The sequence below is a fragment of the Myripristis murdjan genome, chromosome 12, assembly GCF_902150065.1.
Source record: "Myripristis murdjan chromosome 12, fMyrMur1.1, whole genome shotgun sequence".
Lineage (NCBI taxonomy): Eukaryota > Metazoa > Chordata > Actinopteri > Holocentriformes > Holocentridae > Myripristis > Myripristis murdjan.
In genome coordinates this window covers 32,178,750-32,201,878 of record NC_043991.1, presented here as the reverse complement: position 1 = coordinate 32,201,878, position 23,129 = coordinate 32,178,750, and the positions used below count along the sequence as shown (strand labels likewise).

The 23,129-nt window shown below is 42.3% G+C and overlaps 1 protein-coding gene across 1 annotated transcript; it reads left to right on the top strand.

Moving 5' to 3' along the window:
* The first annotated feature begins 7,466 nt into the window (after positions 1–7,466).
* Positions 7,467–11,836, top strand: trim69 (tripartite motif containing 69). Its single transcript, XM_030065475.1, has 6 exons — positions 7,467–8,149; positions 8,867–8,962; positions 9,482–9,715; positions 10,505–10,527; positions 10,633–10,748; positions 10,920–11,836. Exons 1-6 carry the CDS (start codon positions 7,517–7,519, stop codon positions 11,462–11,464), a joined length of 1,647 nt encoding a protein of 548 aa, XP_029921335.1. The 5' UTR covers positions 7,467–7,516; the 3' UTR covers positions 11,465–11,836.
* The last annotated feature ends 11,293 nt before the right edge of the window (positions 11,837–23,129 follow it).

The window sequence follows — 23,129 nt, the reverse complement described above, 5'->3', positions numbered from 1 at the left end:
CGTATCTCTCCTTTTTCTCTTCTGTCTTGTCTTCCCCGTTCAGCCGTTTATCCAAACTTAGGTCGCCAAATAAATCAAAATTGACAACAAAACGGTCCAATATGTAGACTAACAAAGTTGACAGCGGCTTTTGATGCGGGTTTTCAGTGAAACGTTTCTTGTTGCCATGGAAACCACACAGACTCGGGCAATAACATTGCCGGGCGGAGTAATATTTTCAGTGAAGAGGTTTTTTTCATTTGAGCACGGCTAGCCGTGCTCAATTGCTCATTTGAGCACATTCTAAACATCTGATTGACCAATCAGATTGCTCGGTCGGATCTACGTGTTGTATAATATTAATTTGAACCGTTTGGGATTTATAAGGCGTCGTTTTTTCTATGGAGTTTGGCGTGAAGAGGCGCACACTTGGCGCTAATGAGGCCCCTGGCGTCTAAAGTAAACGTCGCACGGCTTCGAAAATTATGCTACACGAAAGAGGACGAAAATTCGTACAAAAATATGAAATTCATTTTTAAATTTGAACAAGTTTGTGGCCGCTGTGAAGACTTTTCCAACATTTTGGACCCTGGCGTCCTCTCCTCTGCACTCTGCCCAGTCATGTGACTCACTCTAGGCAACGGACAGTTCCGCAATACACACCCATTATAAACCGTCAGCGGGAGCAGAGAAAACAGTCAAACTGCCATAACTCAAAAACGGTATGAGATAGCAAAATCGTGTAAATACAAGATTTATAGAGCCGAGTCTTGTGCCTCGTTTAAACTTTGAATAAAGTCTGTGACTCAAACGATGTCCAAGCAGCGTTACCTCAAACGGGTGTGAGTTTTTATGGATTTCTCCATTGGATTGAATGTGGATTTCTCTGTCTGCCTGCATTTTGGTCTGATCATGACACAGCTGCCAGTACTCATGTATTAGCGCAGTACTCATGTCACTCACACACTAGGACATCCTGGGCCTTTCAAAATAAAAGCCCAAAACTCTTTCCAACTGAAAGCACCGAAAAATATCCTTACAAATGGGAAAAATGGATGAATTGTCTGCACTTCAATGACACAAACATCGTCGCGGACCGGCACCGGTGCGAGGGCCGACCATCGCTGCTTGCAGCTTTAATTATTATTACGTCTCTTTGAGGCTTAATTTGACCCCCTAAACATGCTCAAAAACTCACCAAATTCGGCACGCACACCAGGTCTGGCGAAAAATTCGATAAAATCAAAAATCGAACCCCCCCGGTGCAAAAATGGGCTCGGTAGCGCCACCTAGGGACGCAAAGGCAGCCCCTGCGGCCCACAGGAATGTGATAGAAAGACCAAACCAGCGCCGAAACGTAGATCTCATCAAGCCCGACATTTTTCGTGCTCGTGCCCCCCACCTAAAACCAACAGGAAGTCCGCAATTTGTGTTTGAAAGTCACGTTTTCGCCCAAATTTCCACTTTGCATGAAATCTATCTCCTCCCAGGGCGTTAATTTTATCGGCTTGAAAATTTAATAGATGACAGAGGACATAGTGCTTAACAAAAGTTCAGAAGGAATTTACATTCCATCGAACCATTTGGATTTCAGAAGCCATCGAAATCAGAGTGTCCACAACCAGCGCCTCCACTTTTTCCCATGGACCCTGGTGTGCCTGCTGTGAATTAACATGCACTCGCCGTGAGCATAGGCACTAATTAGGCCCCAGGAGTCCAAAGTAAAAGTCTGACAGCTTCCAAACTTATGCAGATGGAAAGAGGACTACTTCTCCGCTACTGCACCGCTAGCAACTGGGCCAGAACTGTGTGTGTGTGTGTGTGTGTGTGTGTGTGAGTGAGTCAGTGAGTGAGTGAGTGAGTGAATGAGTGTGTGTGTGTGTGTGTGTGTGTGGCATGCACATGTGTGTGTGTGTGTGTGTGTGTGTGTGCGCGCGCCTGTGCATGCATGTGTGTGTGTGTGTTGGTGCCTGCCCGTGCATATGTGTGTGTGTGTGTGTGCGTGTGTGTGAGTGAGTGAATGAGTGTGTGTGTGTGTGTGTGTGTGTGTGTGTGTGTCTGTGTGCATGCACATGCGTGTGTGTGTGTGTGTGTGTGTGTGTTTGTGGCATGCACATGTGTGTGTGTGTGTGTGCGCGCGCGCGCGCCTGTGCATGCACGTGTGTGTGTGTGTGTGTTGGTGCCTGCCCATGCATATGTGTGTGTGTGTGTGTGTGTGTGTGTGTGTGTGTGTGTGTGTGTGTGTGAGTGTGTGTGTGTGTGTGTGTGTGTGAGTGAGTGTGAGTGAGTGTGTGTGTGTGCGTGAGTGCGTGTGTGTGTGCGCGTGTGAGTGAGTGTGATTGAGTGAATGGCACCGTGAATGGACCGTTCCCGACGGGCACAAGGTGGACACGGGGCACGGGTGCGAGGGCCCGTCCAACGCTGCTTGCAGCTTTAATTATCTGTGTGATCACTGGGGGACCCCCTTGCAAATGAGATGTTTCATCTCAAGGGGCTATCCTATAATAAATTCAATTCACTGCCCCAAAGAGTACTGTGTGCATTAAAATCACTGCACCATATTTCTCTTCTGTATATGTTCCCTGCAATGTCTTGAAACATTTGCAGTGTTAGACTATCACAAGGATTGTAAAAATTAACTACTATAATATTTCCTCTTGGGTTACATATTTCTGTTACTATGCACTCATACTCATCTGGTACATTAATTTTTCTACACTCCATTGTGTTTTTAATAAATGTTATACATCCACCACCTTGTTTTCCAATTCTATCCTTCCTAAATGAACAATATCCTGGAAGGACAAAATCTAGGTGAGGTCTCAACCATGTCTGTTGTATGCACAGCACATCTGGGGTTGTTCTCAATTCAGTAAATACCTTTTTGAATTCCTGTCCATTGGCAATCAAACTTCTGGCATTCCATTGTAAAATATGGATCACCATTAGGATACTAAGTACCTTGAGACAGTCCATCATAATTGCTAGGGATTAACATTTCATGTATAAACTCTGCTGATATTTCTTTAATTCCTAGTATCTCAACTGCTGCCTCCACAACTGTTTTGATTCGGTCACTGCAATGCAACATTCACTGTCTTGCATATAAAGGCAACAAATTTGACTATCAACTATCAGTGTGTCATTATTGATTTTCTCCAGGTTTGGATTCGATGTCGGGACTGGGAACCTCTGCACGTGATTGATATTCTCCATTGTATCTTTTCTCATACAAGGATACAAGGATACAAGAAGTTTATTTGTCATTATACAACAGGTTGAATAATGAAATTAAAGTGTGGTTCCCTCTTGATTGATTAATTGATTGATTGTGTAGAAAATAGAATTATTAAGCCTGGAGGAGTTCAGATGGTGCATTTAGTAGTCTCACAGCCTGAGGGAAGATGCTGCTCTGTAGTCTGGTGGTACGGCAGCGAATACTTCTGTATCTTTTGCCTGACGGACAGTACGCACAGTACTGGGTCTGATTGCTTCACTTTCCTTTACTTTTTCAGCATAAGACACTTGATTTGTTACTTTGTATTTCTGTACTTCTCTGGCCTGTATTTGTACAGGGCATCCCCCATAGGCAGCGCTATGCTCTCCACCACAATTACAACATTTGATTTTTGCATTCTGATCACACTTTCCATACTCGTGCTCTCCACCACATCTTGCACATCTTATTTTTCCTTTGCACTGCCCTGCAGTGTGCCCCATTCTCTGACACTTAGGCCAAACAAAAAAAAAACTTTGGGTTCCGGTTCCTTGTCATTTAAGGGCATGAATAGGTAGGGAATTTATTTTATTTTATTTTTTATTTTATTTAGCATTTTAAGGATGGGTAGGGGGGATTTATTTTATTTTATTTATTCATGGGAAGGATGGGTAGGTGGGGATTTTATTTTATTTTATTCTTTTTTTTTTATTTTCGGAAGCGATGCATGGGTTGCATTTTAAATATAATTATTTCAATATTTGCATAAGTTACCACCTTTTTAACGGACGGAGCAGCGTTATTACTAGCAGAGGTTGGTGTCTCTGGCTCGCATTGCAACGCGAGGTACCTAAAGTAGTGCTGGGTACCGATTCAAATTTCAAGAATCGATTCGATTCTGATTCACACGATTCAGAATCGATTACCACAATTCGATCCGATTCGATCCGATATTGATTTGGTTAGTTTTATTAAAAAGCACTTTGAGCTGTTACTGAATTACATGCCTGTCTAGTTATGCAACACATTAATACTTGTATTATATTGTGTCATTTGACAACAAATTAATATAGGTATTGATAATTAAAATGGCTGTAAGACTGGTAAAAACGGCTAGGACCAACTTTTGTAGCCCAGAAGAGATATGATGCTCAAACACTTGGTATGTTGTGTTAGTGTATGTTTATGAGTTGTAGAACATAATAAATTATCGTGCAGGAGTAGATGTTTACCAGTAAGCGTGACTCAAATAATTTAGCAATATGTTAAATTATTATTTGTTTTAAAAATGTAAATTACTTATCAAATAGACCTAACTATTCAACTACCAATGAATGAGCAGTAGTATGCATGTGATAACACAGATAAGTTAAAAAAAAAAAAGCCAAAGTGATACCTCTTCTCTGAATAGACAAGCTAAGCCAGTGTGCCACTGTTAGTCAGTGAAAATAGAGCGGAGTGGCAACTCTTCGCTTTGTTACACAATCTATGTCAGTGCGCTGCTGTAGCCTGGAAAGTTTCTCTGCCTTTTGGACTCGTGCGGTGCCGGTGCAGTTGTTGTAATGTTTTTTCTTGGTGGTGCAGGTGCAGGTGAAACGACTGGAGGGGTTGTGCCACCCAGATTTGCTTCCCTCCATGTAATTTTCCCTAGACATACGTTCATATTCCACACAAATGGGAATTTAAATGAAGATCAATTCAAAATCTGAGGATCGATCTTTTCAACAGAGGTCTATCCTGAAGTCAAATACACCCATCACACCCACCACCACAGAGCCAGGCTCCACGGTGGGGGCAGCAGGCAAACATGACGGATCCCCCGTCATGTTTGCCTGCTGCACTTGCAAATCTACAACAGCACTTTTTCACCTCTTTCACTACATCTGCAAAGGTTTTCTCTTGTAGTCGGATTATTTTCACTGGTGGTTTGCGAGGACAAATCACACACACACCGTGCGGAAGTCCATTCTTTCCAGCCAGTGCTGCTGGTGGTGCGTGATTCCATTAAGTTATTTTCCGAAGTTACACGAGAACATCACAAATAAGGCGAGTGCAACATATATCAAAAACCCTGCTTAACTTTTGTCCAATGCCAACAAGGTCACACTCGGTCGCATAGTGCCTTTATTTATTTATTTTATTTTATTTTATTTTTACACAGAGGCCAATAAAATAATCTGACTCGGGGGTTAAATGGGACACTCGGTCGGGAACCGGAACCCAGAGTTTTTTTTTTTGTCTGGCCTAAGTCAAGGAGCATCACATGCTCCTCAGATTTGGCTTTTTTTCTCTCCTTTTTTGTTGTATTAATCCAAACAAAAGAAATAAACATGTGAATACCGTTATCTGAAAGAAATGCAGGGGTGCCAATAATTTTGGCCATAACTTCCTTGCCAAACACATCTGTCGTTGTTCTCATTGCCTTAAGTATTGAAGCCATTGTCTTCCTTTGTTTGTTGCTCAGTTATTTGTCTACCTGATGTCAAGCTACCAGCCAGTTCCTTGCCTGTGCCTGTTGCAAACCTGTTGTCTTGTAAAACATCTGGCTTGCACCTGCCTCAATTTCTGCATCTGGGTTTACCTGAAAGTCTGACAACAACTATAGTTTGTAGATGACACTATTGGCCCTTTTCCACTAGTACCTACTCAGCTCAACTCGGCTCAACTCTACTCGGTTTGAGAGCTTTTCCATTAGGTGGTAGTACCTGGTAGCAGGTCCCATTTTAGGACCTACTCAGCCGGGGTTCCAAGCAAGCTGAGTCGGGCCGAAAATGTGACGTAAATGCCGTGCAGGCAACTGATTGGACAGGGATTGACGAGAGCGACTTCTGCACGAAAACAAAACCGACATTTAAAAAAAAAGAAAAAGACGGCAACAGCGACCGTGCTCATTGATCGTCACTGATGTTGGCAAAGTCTGAAAATGGCAAGCAAACCGCTACTGTGGTCAAATGAAGAGGTGGAGACTTTTCTGAGCTTGGTGGCGGCCCAAAGAATCCAGAGGGAGCTGGACGGTGTGCCGCCTTGCTATGACGACTCCACCCATGGCGAGGTGCTACTCAATTGTAATGGAAAACCACCTAAACCGTGTCGAGGCGAGTAGAGTCGAGCGGAGTTGAGCCGAGTAGATACTAATGGAAAAGGGCCATATTTCAGGGCCTTAAGCCTAATCTCAGACAATGATGAATTTCTCTACTGCAGAGAGCTGGCCAGACTGGTTTTTCCATGTTCCAGCAACACTAACAAGCTTTGCACTCTCAAAGAGGTGGACATCAGGCTTGACTTAACAATGGAGAGAGAGTAATGGTTCACGCAAGGCCATGACCATATTGTTTCGGGGATATAGTTATTCTTGTCGTGTGTCTATTTTAAATTTATTATGACGCAGGATACAGATGAGTGATATCCGTCTTGTTTTTTGTTTTGTTTTGTTTTGTTTTGCTCATGTTATAAAAGTGTATGCAGCACACTAAAAGTTTGTGCTGTAATTTTGTGTGTATGTAGACACAGAGGCATGTCATCTATCAGAGGTTCTGTAATTAAAAATAATGATATGCTTATTATTTTTTCCCATAAATACCCTGAAAAAAATATTTACTTGATACCTTATATCTTTTACTCAAGACTAATTTGTTCATAGTAGAACCTTGAACATATACTATGACTTAATTCCTGCTGGAAGTATGCCAGTGTCATTGTAAATCTCTCAATGATTTTGTTTATCCCCCAGTAACAATGATTACTCTGTAGCTAGAGTGTAACCATAAAAAGAAACAGGAATTATGTTATTACAGTTTGGATCTCTCTCTCTCTCTCTCTCTCTCTCTCTCTCTCTCTCTCTCGCTCTCTCTCTCCCTCCCCTCTCTCTCTCACCCTCAAATACACACTCGTGTGAACACAGATAAAATAAAATAAGGCACACACACATGAACATGCATATACACAAAATGCATTTACATATTTCTGAAGGTACTGCACAATAGATCAACTCAAAGATGTTTTTAACTAAGAGGCAAGTGCTTCTTGCATTCACTTCCCTGACTTCACTACACAAACATTCCAAGGATAGAATATCAGCAGTCTGCCATGGTTTCCTGACCAGATGTGACGTCAGCTGGGGTGGGGGTGGGGGGGTGGAGAACCCTTTACTATCTCGAGGGGTGTGAGAGGCAGAGGCCGCCTCTTCACCATCCCCCTCCTTTCCCACAGTCAACAGGAAGACTGGAGGCCAGAGAAAAGCCACGCTCACATACCATAGGAGAAGAAGGACTGAGAGGTCCAGCTGCACACAGAACAAAAGAAAATCATAAGGAAAAAGGAATGAACAAGAATCAGAAAGAAGTGAAAAAAATCCAGTCCATCTATCTGCAGAATTTGGAAAAGTTAAACCAGGGAATAAAACCAGACAAGAAGAGTTGGAAACCAAAGGAAGGAGACTTTTTGGTGCCATCAGCTATGGAAAAGCAGCGACAGCCTGCTATAGCTGCGCAAGTCTCCAAAAGCTCAGCACAGAGGCTCAGCAGAGACCTGACGTGCTCCATCTGTTTGGATCTTTTCAAACAGCCAGTCTCCTTGCCCTGTGACCATACGTTCTGCCAGACATGCATTGCAGGCTACTGGGCTGGTCCCCGAGGCCTGGGGCAGGGGGGAACAGGCTCCTGCCCCCAGTGCAGGAAGGTGTACCCTGGACAAAGCTACAGGCCAAACCGCATTGTTGCCAACATAGTAGAGAGCTATTGTCAGGGGCTGGAGGAGAGTGGGGCAGCAGGCCGGCTGGGAGAAGTGGTGACAGAGAGAGCTTCTGCTCCGGCCCCAAGTTGCAGCAGGCACAGGGAAGAGCTGAAGCTTTACTGTGAGGAGGATCAGGAGCTGGTGTGCCTGGTGTGTGGGCTGTCCCAGGAGCACAGAAATCACACCATGGTGTGTGTCCAGGAGGCTGAACAGAAATACAGAGTAAGTCAACCTTGCTTTAATGTTCAGTCTATTAGGAAAGGTTCAACAGATTACCAGAATGTCTTTCAGTTTATCAGCAGGGATAATGTAAAAATCACATGGCACAGCATTGGCGCCAGGGTGCATCAACAAAAGATTGAATGATTTCTGTATATTTTTCTTTAATTCTGTATGGTAAAATGTATCTCAGAAAATACTGTATGTGGACCAATCCTGTGATGTAATTGTGTTCTATTCTTGTCTTCCTACCTATTGGTGGGCTTACTTGTGAAAACACTAACCTTCTTTTCCATTCATTATATAGATGACACCACTACAGATGGTATTTCAGAAAATCTCAACTCCTCTTTTGAAACAATTCAATAAACATCTTTTTGCATTATTTTAACAACAGTGTGTGGTAACAAATCTTTATGGTTTGTGATTTGGTTATTTTTGTCTTCCATATCTTTATTACTTATGCACATAGCCCAACAAAATTTATCTTGTACTTGCCCTATTATGGTCCACTAGACATAGTTTGTGGATAGTCAGTTGTACCTACATTTCCTATAATTGGTTAGTTTTAAGGAAAGACTGTTAATATGCTACATATATTATAAGGATGTTTTTTGTTGTTGTTTTTAGCATGTTTTCACAAGCACGAAAATAATCTGCTCTTAGAGAACAAATTAATTAGATATATAACTGAAATTGCTGTGTCTCTGTGTGAGCCAGGCTTCTCTGAACAGCTCCATGGACTCTCTTAAGGCTGAGTTAAACACTGCCTTGCAGTGTGACAGGGAAGCTGAAGAGGAAGTCAAGAAACTCAAGGTGAGAGGAAACACTTCCAAAACAAAATTCTTCTTGTGCAGCAGCTGCTTTGTAAAGTGCAAACCCCACTAGGAGTTCCTGAGGCATAAGCCTGAACATTTGCTGCTCCAATAAACAGTATAATTTCTGTTGGCATTCAGACTCAGAGACCTATAAATGCCCAATTTTGAACCATATAATCTGCTACTGAATCTTAAAAGTTTCTTTTTTCTTGAAATAGGTGAAAAATAAATGTGAATGGGGTGAGAATATTTCTTTTTTACCCAATGCACACCAACTAGTTTCAGTAATGGTATCTAAGAGTAATATTATCTATCTATCTTGCTTTCCAATTACAAGAAAGCAAACGCTAAGCAAAGTTAAATATAGTAAACAAAACAAACAAACAAAAAAAGGATCAGAGTTAAGCATAGCTTTTATGCTTCCAACATTGGGACCATGTAATCTCTGTGTCCTTGAGAGAAGGAAAGTATTTGTTCCTGCTGACAATGGCCATTGCCTCTCACCCACTCACTACAGGAGCACACTGCTGACTTGAAGCAACGCATTGAGGCTCAGTTCAGTGATCTGCACCAGTTCCTGTACCAGGAAGAGAAACTGTTGCAAGTAAAGCTGAAGACCGAGGAACGGAGAGAGCTAATCCGCCTGGATGAGCACAAGGCATTGCTCTGTGTGGAAATCTCTCGTCTCCAAAGAGCTCTCCATGAGATAGAAGACAAACTGAAAGAGCAGGACCCTTTCACCTTGCTTCAGGTGAGAACCAAGAAGACAGCCCGTGGTCCATCATGTATTTCATTCATAGTGCAGATCCCTGAATACATTTCATTTGGAAGTTATTAACATCATGATGAGTCAGCCCTGTAGATGATTAAATGAAGAAATGCTGAGTGCTTGATTTTAATCTTTTTTATATCATTCTGAACAGAAAACTAGTTTTTACTTTAGCATGAGTAAAGATTTGGGCGAAAATGTGTTTTTTAAATTCTGTTTAATCTCTAGATGAATTCTGTCTTGCACCATGAACATGCTAAAACAATGACCAACAGTAAATAAGCAACAAACACAAATCAAAACATCAAATCTCAGTGAGGTGAGGGTGTGACTATTTTAGGTATTTTGTTAAGTTGGCCAAAATATTGGTACACCGCTCTTAAAAGCTTTGTTGTGGTAATGTGAAAACATCTCACTAATTTTAGTTCCCATGTATTTCAAAGTATTGGTTAAAGTTTTGACACTGTAATTATGTTTCTAATAACAATAGAGTTTGGAGTGCAGGCAGTGCTCAGAGTGGAGCACAGACAGGATGTGGGCTGGTGATCTCACTGCTTGATTTGGAGGATAAAGACTTTAATGTAGGCATAGGCCTATACTCTGGCCAAGGCTGTGGGACTTTCCCTTAGCTGTGGTGAGATCCCACAGGGTGGGATAGCATGAGCTCAGACATTGATGTAATGTGGAAAAAGCTTTTTTCCTCTTTTGGACACAGGCGAACTAATCAACAGTCTCTCTCTTTCCTGTGTTTATTTCTGTGCCTCTTCTCAGAGTATCAAAACGCTGCTCCAAAGGTGAGATACAGTGAGAAATGGGCAAGTTTTGTCTTCAAAATTTTATCCTGTCTACATTTTCTGTGTCTTCACTATTGTGACTGAACTCAGTGCTTTTTTTGGCAGACCGTCATTGAAGTTTGAAAAGCCAATGCTTACACCGCCTAGTCTGTGTGAGGGTCGATTTGCAGGACCCCTGCAGTACAGAGTGTGGAAATCTCTTAAAGCAAGTATTTATCCAGGTACTGTAAAATACAATTTGGCCCCACCTCCCTTTTTTGGATATGATCCAAGTACTGAAAATAAAACATAACAAAGTGACACTTAACATCTAAACTTGAAATATGAACTTAACATGTGATCAAGCTATCTGTTTTAACAAAGCTTTCATTTTATGTTTTTCCTGCATTCAGTTCCAGCAGCCATCACATTTAACTCCAGCACAGCAAACCCTTGGCTCAGCCTGACCTCCTCCCTCACCTGTGTTCGCTACCAGACCTTTAACCACACTGTTCAGGACAACCCACACAGGTTCAACGCTGCCCTGTCACTACTTGGAAGCCAGGGATTCACTCACGGACGCCATTACTGGGAAATTGAAGTGTACAGCAGCACAGTTTGGACAGTGGGGGTGGCTCGTGAATCAGTGTCCCGGAAAGGAGTGATCAAAGCCTTGCCGGCCAATGGCTTCTGGACCCTCTCCCTCTCTTATGGAGTACAGTACATGGCCGGCACTTCTCCCCCTACTGTTCTGTCTTTGGAGGAGCCTTTGGCCAGGATCGGAGTATACCTAGACTACAAGAGGGGCTTGGTGTCCTTTTACAATGCAGAGAGCATGACACACCTCTATACCTTTCGGGAAACCTTCACAGAGACACTCTACCCTTACTTCAATTTGGGCTTCCTGGATAAAGTGCATGAAAATGAGCCTCTCAAAGTTTTCTTACCAAAAATCTGATAATTAGTGCAATGCAGTATAACAGAATACACTTCAATAAGGAAGGGACATGTGACAAATGTTTCCAAATTTAGCTAAAAAAAAAAAAAAAAAAGCTGTAAAACAGTCATATCACAGGGATGAAAGAATTCATACTCTTGGATTGTACAGAATAACAGAACAGCAGATTTGTAAATGTGCAATGTAAATAAACAGCTGCAGTCAGCCGACACCTGTATCTCAAGAAAATATTTTTTGACCACGCTCTGTGGCGTTTTCTGCTATGTCTAATACTGCATATTTCAGTGATGCACTTCATGAAGAATTAAAACTGTTAGCTGAGCATTTGGAAATAAATACAATATCATAGTCATTAATCTTTGCACGTTCTTATGCATGATTTTCAGTATTTCATACCTCCAATAAAACATTTATCTCCATGAACACTTTGTTTTAATTGTTAATGTGACTTGTGGACATGATTGCGAATTCTCATAATAACAAGTAAATCTTTATGATACTGGTTATTCCTCATTTGCATTTTTTTCTGCTTTGGAGGGCGTCAATTCATAATAAAACGAACAAGCATCCAGGGACTTAGAGAGTGATTTGATTGGAGCTGTTATAATTATTTGACCAAAAAGAGATAAATTGAACAGATTTAAGCCTGTGACATTACAATAATAATAGTATAGTATTATTTCTTGTCTAGTTTAGTAAATAAACTTGCACCTTGCTTTACTGAGATATTTCTATGACTACATAGATCATTTTAACAACATTGTTGGCTGCGGTTGTCTGAGTATTACACCATGACAAAAACATAAAGGTAAACCTGGTTTGTAGTATAAAAATAATAACTTTCATTTCTTGCCTAATTTCCCTTTTTGCTTTATTTTACATTATACATTGTACGTTTTAAAGCACATGGTCTGTGCTACAGAACAAATGGTAGGACAAAAAACTAATTGTGAAGGATTATACCGTTGGAATCAACAAGATGTCTACACTCCTGATCAAAATTTTAAGACCAGTTGAGAAATTGCAAGAATTTACATTTTGCACTGTTGGATCTTAAGAAGGTTCTAAGTAGAGCTTCAAAATGCAAAAAGAAGAAATGAGAGTGAGACAAAAAAAAAATGAGTAAGCAATTTATTGCAAACAACCATTAAACTGAAACAGGCTGTTCATCAGCTGATCAAAAGTTTAAGACCACAGCCTTTAAAAGCCCAAATCTTGGCAAATATGTGGATTCAGTGTCATTTTCTGTCAGGTATCCACACTGTCATGACCTCTTGATGGCAAAGGCAAAAAGCTTTCTCTCCTTGAATGCGGTCGGATTGTTGAGCTGCATAAGCAAGGCCTCTCGCAGTGTGCCATTGCTGCTGAGGTTGGACACAGTAAGACAGTCATTTTAAACTTCTTAAAAGATCCTGAGGCTTATGGAACAAAAAAGTCAAGTGGTAGACCCAAAAAAATTTCACCAGCCCTCAGCCAGAGGATCCAATTGGCTGTCTATCAAGACACAGGCCGATCCTCGGCACAAATTAAGCTTGTCACTGGTGCCAACTGCAGTCCCATAACCATCAGACGGCATCTGTGAGAGAAGGGTTTTAAGAACAAAAAATGTCTTCAAAGGCCTCGTCTCCTTCAACGGCACAAAATTGCCCGTTTGGAGTTTGCAGGAGAGTACCAAACATGGGACATTGAAAGGTGGAAGAAAGTTTTATTCTCTGAAAAATTTAACCTTGACGGTCCTGATGGCTTCCAACATTACTGGCATGACAAGGAGATCCCACCTGAGATGTTTTCTACACGGCACAGTGGAGGGGGCGCCATCATGATCTAGGGGGCTAATGGAACAATGGAGCTTCAGGTTGTTCAGAGGCGTCAAACGGCAGCTGGCTATGTGGAGATGTTGCAGGGGGCATTCCTCATGACTGAAGGCCATCGTCTGTGTGGTAATGACTGGGTTTTTCAACAGGACAATGCTGCAGTTCACAATGCCCGCCTGACAAAGGACTTCTTCCAGAGAAATAACATCACTTTTTGAACCATCCTGTGTGTTCCCCTGATCTAAATCCAATTGAGAACATTTGGGGTTGGATGGCAAGGGAAGTTTAAAAAATGGACACCAGTTCCAGACAATGGATGTCCTCTGTGAAGCCATCTTCACCACTTGGAGCAACATTCCTACTAGCCTCCTGGAAACACTAGCATCAAGCATGCCTAAACGAAGTTTTGAGGTTATTAACAAGAAAGCTTTTTTGCCTTTGCCATCAGGAGATCATGACAATGTGGATACCTGACAGAAAATGACACTGAATCCACATATTTGCCAAGATTTGGGCTTTTAAAGGCTGTGGTCTTAAACTTTTGATCAGCTGATGAACAGCCTGTTTCAGTTTAATGGTTGTTTGCAATAAATTGCTTACTCAATTTTTTTTTTGTCTCACTGCCATTTCTTCTTTTTGCATTTTGATGCTCTACTTAGAACCTTCTTAAGATCCAACAGTGCAAAATGTAAATTCTTGCAATTTCTCAACTGGTCTTAAAATTTTGATCAAGAGTGTATTTTGTGCTTATTATACTTGATGGGTTCAATATACCAAGTTATCTACAGTGGCATGCAGTATCACACAGAATTGGTGTTATATGTAATATTTACCTATCAAACTGTTTTCAGACCACTTTCAAATTCAGTAAACTGAAAAGCATTTCGTAGGTGAGGTAAAATTAAAATATTTGGACAGACAGTGTGGTGTAATGTAAGCTCACTAAAATATCTCCAAAATTCCAAAACACATCATATTGTTCCTGCTGGTCTTTTCTGTCTTTCTTTATATTTTGTTAGAGAAGAAATATATCAGAGGCTTGTCACCAAATATCAACTAATAAAAGTAATGGATCCATTATCAGTTATCAGGTAATGGATCAGGCAGTGGACTGGCATGTGTGTCAGAGAGGTGTTTGATACAGTTTAAAAATGTATTGGGTACCTTTCAGCAGTGGAATAATAATAATAATAATAATAATAAAACATTGCTGCTGTCACTGTGATAATGCTTTAAGCCTTTTTTTAATGGGTTCAGTTTTTAATTTCGCTATGGTTTGCCTTGTACAATAAGGCAATTGTGTTTCTTCTATCTATTAAAAAAATCAACCAACCCTTCATATTCTAAAACATATTATAAGAATATGTTGAGATTTGAGTGAACCTGGATGTGATTTTGTAAATTTGCGATCAATTTTATGCACAACTAAATCTCTGAACACAAAATACACTCACTAATTACAATTACCTCCAAATTATATAGGGTCATATACTGTAAGAATGAAAGGGCCTAAAGGTCATTGAATGAAAGTGGGAACCATGGACCCTAGAGGTTCTTAAGGTCCCGGATTATCTTTTTCTAATAGAGAGAAAAAGGCCACCATGAAATGTTGCTTCTCTCACAAAAAGGAGTCCTTGTCCACCTGCCTACTCACAGGAAGGTCTTCAGCCTCATGTTTATAAAGTTGTCCCTGATGTGGCAAGATATAAAATCCCTGTATTGGTCTAAGTCTTTTCCCATCTCCATGATAATAATAAATAACAGGTCTGATTTTGGGAATCGTGTCCTCTGGATTATTAAGATTCTCCCTCACTTGTTCTATGAAGCTGTCTGAATGATTCAAAGAATTTCAAAGCACATTACATTCAGTACAACAAATCAACCTTTCAGCTTAAGACACATTAAAAAGGGACACTGTCCATATCACGACTAAAGAGTGAGGTGTTTTCATTTGTGTGTCTTTCGGGTGACATTTACGGAAAATGTAAAAAGTTCACGCTACAGTGATATTATATCATGCAAGTAGGGCATTTAAGTAGAGGCATGCACTGGTGATTTCCTCATCTCAAACAATTTATTGAAACAAAAGCCAACAACAGTGGTGGGTATACCACAACAAAAAATGTCATTGTCTCAATAACTTGTCATGTGCCCTTGAGCATCAATTACAGCTTGACAACGACGTCTCATGCTGTTTACAAGTCGACTTATTGTCTGCTGAGGCATAGCATCCCACTCTTCTTGAAGGGCGGCCCTCAGGTCATTGAGGTTCCGAGGTACAGAGTTATGAGCCTCTACACGGCGACTCAGCAGGTCCCATTTCTATGGGATTCAGGTCTGGAGAAAGTGCAGGCCACTCCATCTGAGGTACCGCAGTCTCCAGCAGCCGTTCCCTAATGATGCAACCTCGATGAGCTGGAGCATTGTCGTCCATGAAGATGAAATTGGGCCTGTGTTGTTCATGCAGGGGCACAATGACTGGATTAATGATGTTATTCAGGTAGTTTGGGCTTGTCACTGTACCATTCACAAAGTGTAGGGCAGTTCTGTACTGACTAGACACACCTGCCCACACAGTAACACCACCACCACCAAAGGCTCGTCTGGTGACAACAGTGGCTGATGCATAGCGCTCTCCTTGATGTCTCCAACATCGTTGGCGGCCATCATTTCTGCTCAACGTGAATCGGCTTTCATCAGAGAACAGCACTGAGGCCCACTGGTCCCTCATCCAGCGTAAATGCTCCCTGGCCCATGCAAGACGATGACACCTGTGCCTGGTGGTGTGGTCAGGTACCCTTGCAGGTCGTCTAGCATGCAGACCATGCTGATGTAAACGGTTTTGAATGGTCTGACGTGACACTTGGGTGCCTCTCACCTCCCTTAAATGTGCCTGGAGTTGAGTGGCATTCATCATCCGGTTCTGCAGGGCACTGTTCAAAATGAAGCGGTCATCAGTGTGGGATGTGGCCAAAGGACGTACACTTCTGTGCCTTTCTGTGACTCTTCCAGTCTCTCTGTATCTCTATTGCAACCTGCTGATGACACTCTGTGACACTCTAAGCTCAGTGTCCACTTCCGTCTGAGAACATCCTGTTTGAAGCCTCGCAATGGTGAGGTGCTGCTGATCAATTGTTAGATGTCGTCTTGGTCTCATGATGTCAAAATGTCAACAGCATGATGAGGAGGAATGTTTAAATACCAATTCTAATTGAACCAGGAAATTTATTGGTCGATTCATGGATCAAACACCTGTTGTGAATTTTGCCGTTAAGCTCCTTGTTAGAGAACAGCAACTTGTGCAAAAGGTACTGAAACACTGAACAGTTGGACATGTGCATTCAAAAGTTTACAGAAGGTCACATTAAGTTCACCTGTAAAGGTTATAATGCATTATAGGTTCATCCTGAAATTTCACCAGAAAGCCGAATATCCCTAACTTTTTGTGAGTAGTGTATGTATATATATATATATATATATATATATATATACACACACACACACACACAAACACACACACACACACACATATATATACATACATATATACAGTACAGGCCAAAAGTTTGGACACACCTTCTCATTTAATGCGTTTTCTTTATTTTCATGACTATTTACACTGTAGATTCTCACTGAAGGAATCAAAACTATGAATGAACACACGTGGAGTTATGTACTTAACAAAAAAAGGTGAAATAACTGAAAACATGTTTTATATTCTAGTTTCTTCAAAATAGCCACCCTTTGCTCTGATTACTGCTTTGCACACTCTTGGCATTCTCTTGATGAGCTTCAAGAGGTAGTCACCTGAAATGGTTTTCACTTCACAGGTGTGCCTTATCAGGGTTAATTAGTGGAATTTCTTGCTTTATCAATGGGGTTGGGACCATCAGTTGTGTTGTGCAGAAGTCAGGTTACTACACAGCCGACAGCCCTATTGGACAACTGTTAAAATTCATATTATGGCAAGAACCAATCAGCTAACTAAAGAAAAACAAGTGGCCATCATTACTTTAAGAAATGAAGGTCAGTCAGTCCGGAAAATTGCAAAAACTTTAAATGTGTCCCCAAGTGGAGTCGCAAAAACCATCAAGCGCTACAACGAAACTGGCACACATGAGGACCGACCCAGGAAAGGACGACCAAGAGTCACCTCTGCTTCTGAGGACAAGTTCATCCGAGTCACCAGCCTCAGAAATGGCAAGTTAACAGCAGCTCAGATCAGAGACCAGATAAATGCCACACAGAGTTCTAGCAGCAGACCCATCTCTAGAACAACTGTTAATAGGAGACTGCACGAATCAGGCCTTCATGGTCAAATAGCTGCTAGGAAACCACTGCTAAGGAGAGGCAACAAGCAGAAGAGATTTGTTTGGGCCAAGAAACACAAGGAATGGACATTAGACCAGTGGAAATCTGTGCTTTGGTCTGATGAGTCCAAATTTGAGATCTTTGGTTCCAACCGCCGTGTCTTTGTGAGACGCAGAAAAGGGGAACGGATGGATTCCACATGCCTGGTTCCCACTGTGAAGCATGGAGGAGGAGGTGTGATGGTGTGGGGGTGTTTTGCTGGTGACACTGTTGGGGATTTATTCACAATTGAAGGCACACTGAACCAGCATGGCTACCACAGCATCCTGCAGCGACATGCCATCCCATCCGGTTTGGGTTTAGTTGGACGATCATTTATTTTTCAACAGGACTATGACCCCAAACACACCTCCAGGCTGTGTAAGGGCTATTTGACCAAGAAGGAGAGTGATGGAGTGCTGCGGCAGATGACCTGGCCTCCACAGTCACCGGATCTGAACCCAATCCAGATGGTTTGGGGTGAGCTGGACCGCAGAGTGAAGGCAAAGAGACCAACAAGTGCTAAACACCTCTGGGAACTCCTTCAAGACTGTTGGAAAACCATTTCAGGTGACTGCCTCTTGAAGCTCATTGAGAGAATGCCAAGAGTGTGCAAAGCAGTAATCAGAGCAAAGGGTGGCTATTTTGAAGAAACTAGAATATAAAACATGTTTTTAGTTATTTCACCTTTTTTTGTTAAGTACATAACTCCATGTGTGTTCATTCATCGTTTTGATTCCTTCAGTGAGAATCTACAATGTAAATAGTCATGAAAATAAAGAAAACGCATTAAATGAGAAGGTGTGTCCAAACTTTTGGCCTGTACTGTATATACAGTATATATATACAGTGGTGGAAAAAAGTTTTTGGACACCCTTAAAATTTTACACAATCTCAAATATTATCATGAAATATCTGTGGAAAAATCTTTTTAGTGTTTCAAAAGATGTGGCTGCATTAGACAGATACAAACAAATACAAATTATATTTTTTTGTTTATTGTTTACAACCCTCACATTAGTAGAAGGAAGATAAAGCTGGAAACTGGACTTATCTGACCACAGAATCTTCTTCCAGTTCCTGGCTGTCCAGTTCATGTGTGCCTGGGCCCAACGACGCCGGGCTAACCTCTGTCTCTCATTGATCAGGGGCTTCTTGATAGCCTTGTAGGAGCTTAAGCCATGATCTAAAAGTCACCCACATACAGTGTGGGTGGAACACTGGACACCAGTTTGGTTTGACCACTGCTGCTGAAGCTCCTGTGATGTCATTTGGCGGTTTTGCCTGCACATGCAGATCGTGATGCGGTCATTTCTTGCTGAAGAAACCCTTGGACGCCCAGATCTTGGTTTGTCTTCCAAGCTGTTGGTTCGTCTGTATTTCTGCAGAGTGTATCCAACTGCTGAAGGACTGCATCTGCACTTCCTGGCTATCTGGCGGCAGCTGTACCCTTCCTGGCTGAGAATCTTTATCTTCAGGCATGTTTCCTGCATTAGGTTCCTTGTCTTAGCCATTTTTGTGTCTGAAGAACTTTCAAATGTGCTGGCTTTATATAGACATGAAGCTTGGCAACAAAAATTGTCTTTTAATAAAAAGAACGACCTTCATCACTGGTACCAAAATGACCCAATACTTAAAATTTCTTACGTATTTTTATGGAACCAATCAATTTTAAGTTTTTAATGGCTTTTTAGGATTTGTTTAGTATTTTGGCTGTGACTGTACTAAAAGAAATTGCACTTGAAGACCTAAGAGTGATTCTTAATGCAATATTTCACAAATGCATGAAAACTTTTTTCCACCACTGTATATATATATATATATATGTATATATTTACACTACCAGTCAAAAGTTTGGGCACACCTTCTCATTCAATGTTTTTTCTTTATTTTTACTATTTTCTACATTGTAGATACATACTAAAGACATCAAATATATGAAGCAAGATATATGGAATTATGTAGCAAAGAAAAAATTGTGAAATAACTCTAAATATGCTTTATATTTTAGATTCCTCAAAGTAGCCACCCTTTGCTTTGTTGACAGTGCTGCAAACCCTTGGCCTTGTCTCAATGAGCTTTATGATGTAGTCACCTGAAATAGTTTACACTTCACAGGTGTGCCTTGTCAGGGTTCATTTGTGGAATTTCTTGCCTTCTTAATGGGGTTGGGACCTTCAGTTGTGTTGTGCAGAAGTAAGGTTGGTACACAGCTGACAGCCCTATTTGACAACTGTTAGAATTCGTATTATGGCAAGAACCAATCAGCTAAATAAAGAGAAACGACAGTCCATCATTACTTTAAAGATTTTTTTTTTTTTTGCATTTCTGCTTTATTTGACAGTTACAGTAGAGATAGACAGGAAAAGCAGGAGAGAGAGAGATGGGATGACGTGCAGCAAAGGACCTGAGGTCGGATTCGAATCCCGGTTGCTGCGATCGGGACTGAGCCCTGGTACATGGTGCGCGCGCTTTGCCGATAAGCCACCGGGGTGCCCCCGTCCATCATTACTTTCAGAACTGAAGGTCTGATACAATGAAACTGGCTCACATGAGGATCGCCCCAGGAAAGGAAGACCAAGAGTCACCTCTGCTGCTGAGGATATGTTCATCCGAGTCACCACCCTCAGAAATCGCAAGTTAACAGCACCTCAGATTAGAGCCCAGATAAATGCCACACAGAGTTCTAGTGGCAGACACATAATAATAATAATAATAATAATAATAATAATACATTTTATTTGGAGGCGCCTTTCATGTCACCCAAGGTCACCTTACAGAAGATAAAAGCATAAAAGAGTCGAAAACATAGCATAAAAGAGACAGTAACATAAATTAGGACAAGACAAAGCAGCATAAAGCAGGAAAAGAACACAGTATCCAGTTAGAATGAGTATGCCAGTTTGAACAGGTGAGTTTTGAGGTGGGTTTTAAATGTGGTGATTGAGTCGGACAGTCTTATATGTGGAGGAAGAGAGTTCCAGAGCCTGGGTGCTGAGCAGCTGAAGGCTCGGGCACCCACGGTGCTGAGGCGTGACGTGGGGATGGTTAAGAGTCCAGTAGAGGAAGAGCGGAGGGTGCGGGAGGGAGTGTATTCATGAAGGAGGTCGTGGAGGTAAGTTGGGGCTAGGTTATGGAGAGCTTTAAAGGTGAGGAGGAGGTTTTTGTACTGGATGCGGTATTGTACAGGGAGCCAGTGAAGTTGGATGAGGACAGGGGTGATGTGGTCGGATGATTTGGTGCGGGTGATGATCCGGGCAGCCGAGTTCTGAATCATTTGCAGTTTATTGATAAGTTTGGTGGGGAGTCCGGTGAGGAGGGCGTTGCAGTAGTCGATGCGGGATGTGACGAATGAGTGAACCAGGATTTCGGTACTGGATTGGGACAGAGATGGGCGGAGCCTGGAGATGTTGCGGAGGTGAAAGAAAGCAGTCCGGGTAACATTTTGAATATGGGGTGCAAATGAGAGGGTGCTGTCCAGAATGATGCCGAGGCTCTTGACTTGGGGGGCAAAAGGTACAGGGAATCCATCGATGATGATGGGTGGAACTGGGGTAAGTTGGGTTTTGGTGAGGGTAGATTTGGAGCCGACGAGTAGGGCCTCGGTTTTATCGCCGTTCAGCTTGAGGCAGTTCCTGCTCATCCAGCTCCGGATGTCATCGAGGCAGGTGATGAGGGAGGTGGGGGGGATGGCAGTGTTGGGTTTGGAGGAGATGTAGACCTGTGTGTCGTCGGCGTAAAAGTGAAAATGGACTCCGTGGTGACGGAGGAGAGTGCCAAGGGGGAGGAGGTAAATGATGAAGAGAAGTGGGCCCAGAACTGACCCCTGGGGGACACCCAGTGAAACACCAGAACTCCCAGAACACCAGAACTCCCAGACACCAGAACTCCCACATCTCTACATCAATTCTGCATCGGAGACTGCGCGAATCAGGCCTTTATGGTCAAATAGCTGCTAAGAAAAGGCAACAAGCAGAAGAGGTCCATTCCTTGTGTTTCTTGGCCCAAACAAAGTGGAAATCTGTGCTTTGGTCTGATGAGTCCAAATTTGAAATCTTTGGTTCCACCCGTCGTGTCTTTGTGCGATGCAGAAAAGGTGAACAGATGGTCTCTATATGCATGGTTCCCACTGTGAAGCATGGAGGATGGAGTGCTGCGCCAGATGACCTGGCCTCCAGAGTCACCTGATCTAAACTCAATCGAGATGGTTTGGGATGAGGTGGACGGCAGAGTGAAGGCACAAGGGCCAACAAGTGCTCAGCATCTGTGGGAACTCCTTCAAGACTTGGAAAACCAATTCAGGTGACTACCTCATGAAGTTCATCGAGAGAATGCCAAGAGTGTGCAAAACAGTAGGGGAGACTGGGGTAAGATGAGCCATTTTTCATATTTAGGATCACTACATCAAGGTAATCATAGTTTTGTCGCTAACTAACATATCTGCATATATTTCAGGATGTTGTGCATCTCTTCAAACAAACAGAATGAGTGTAAACATAACTGTTTCCATAATATAGCATTTCCAAAAAAAGTGGTCTCGTGGCACAACTTACCCCGTGTATGGGGTAAGTTGAGCCAGGGAGCGGGGTAAGTTGAGCCGTATCCCTACTCACCCCCCACCTTCCTCCCCCCCTCCATCCCACCCCTCCCTCACCTTCTCCCTCCCTAAATAACAGTCACTTCTTCACATTCATATGTATTTTTTTTTATTAAACACAATTCAGCAGGTACAATAAACAGCTGTTTTAACATGCCTTAAAATGCGCTTCGGAAGAGAAAATTAACAGCTGTGTTTTTGGAAAGAAAACACTAGAACACTAGTTTCTTGGTGTCCTTGCTGACAGTAAGGTCAGTTATGAGCATATGAACGTAACACATTTGGTGGCAACGGCCACACTGGCCGTGGCCCCATGCCCCCATGCCCACCGGGGGCATGGGGGCATGGGGGAGGGTTAATATTTATTTAATATTTTAGACATATAGGCTACAGCCAAAATACACTTACCCTATACACTTAATAAGTAATTGATATTTATTATTTTATTTATTATTTAATATTTAAGACATATAGGGCCCTATCTTGTGCCACCCGCTATCCGCTGCCACTACCCGCTACCCGCAAATTGCGGATTTAGGAGCTTCAGCTATCCCTAAACGGTATCTTGCGCCACCCGCTACCCGCTATCCTTATGCCGACTCCGTCATTTGCGCCTGGAGGTGTGTTCGTGGGCGTGTTTCATGCGCTATCCCTAAGGTTGCTATCTTGCGCACACACTTTAGGGATAGCGGATAGCGGGTGGTCAGGACCACCCGCTATCCGCTATCCGCTATCCCTAAAGTTTGGGCTGTTAGGAGAGCGCGCCCAGGCGGCTTCAATGCGCGCCCCGACGGAGCCTCGCCGCGCACACGGTCGGACTGATACCGGGATGCCGCCGGAATGGACTGAGTATATTACTCATATAGACTGTTTAGAGGAAAGACTGTTTTAATTGGACACTTAC

What these genes read in the sequence shown, in the direction of transcription:
- trim69 (XM_030065475.1), top strand. Translation starts at nt 7,517, where the DNA reads ATGAACAAGAATCAGAAAGAAGTGAAAAAAATCCAGTCCATCTATCTG. An exon ending in AGGAAGTCAAGAAACTCAAG is followed by an intron (nt 8,963 to 9,481) that starts GTGAGAGGAAAC and finishes CACTCACTACAG; the next exon opens with GAGCACACTGCTGACTTGAA. An exon ending in TAAAGCAAGTATTTATCCAG is followed by an intron (nt 10,749 to 10,919) that starts GTACTGTAAAAT and finishes TCCTGCATTCAG; the next exon opens with TTCCAGCAGCCATCACATTT.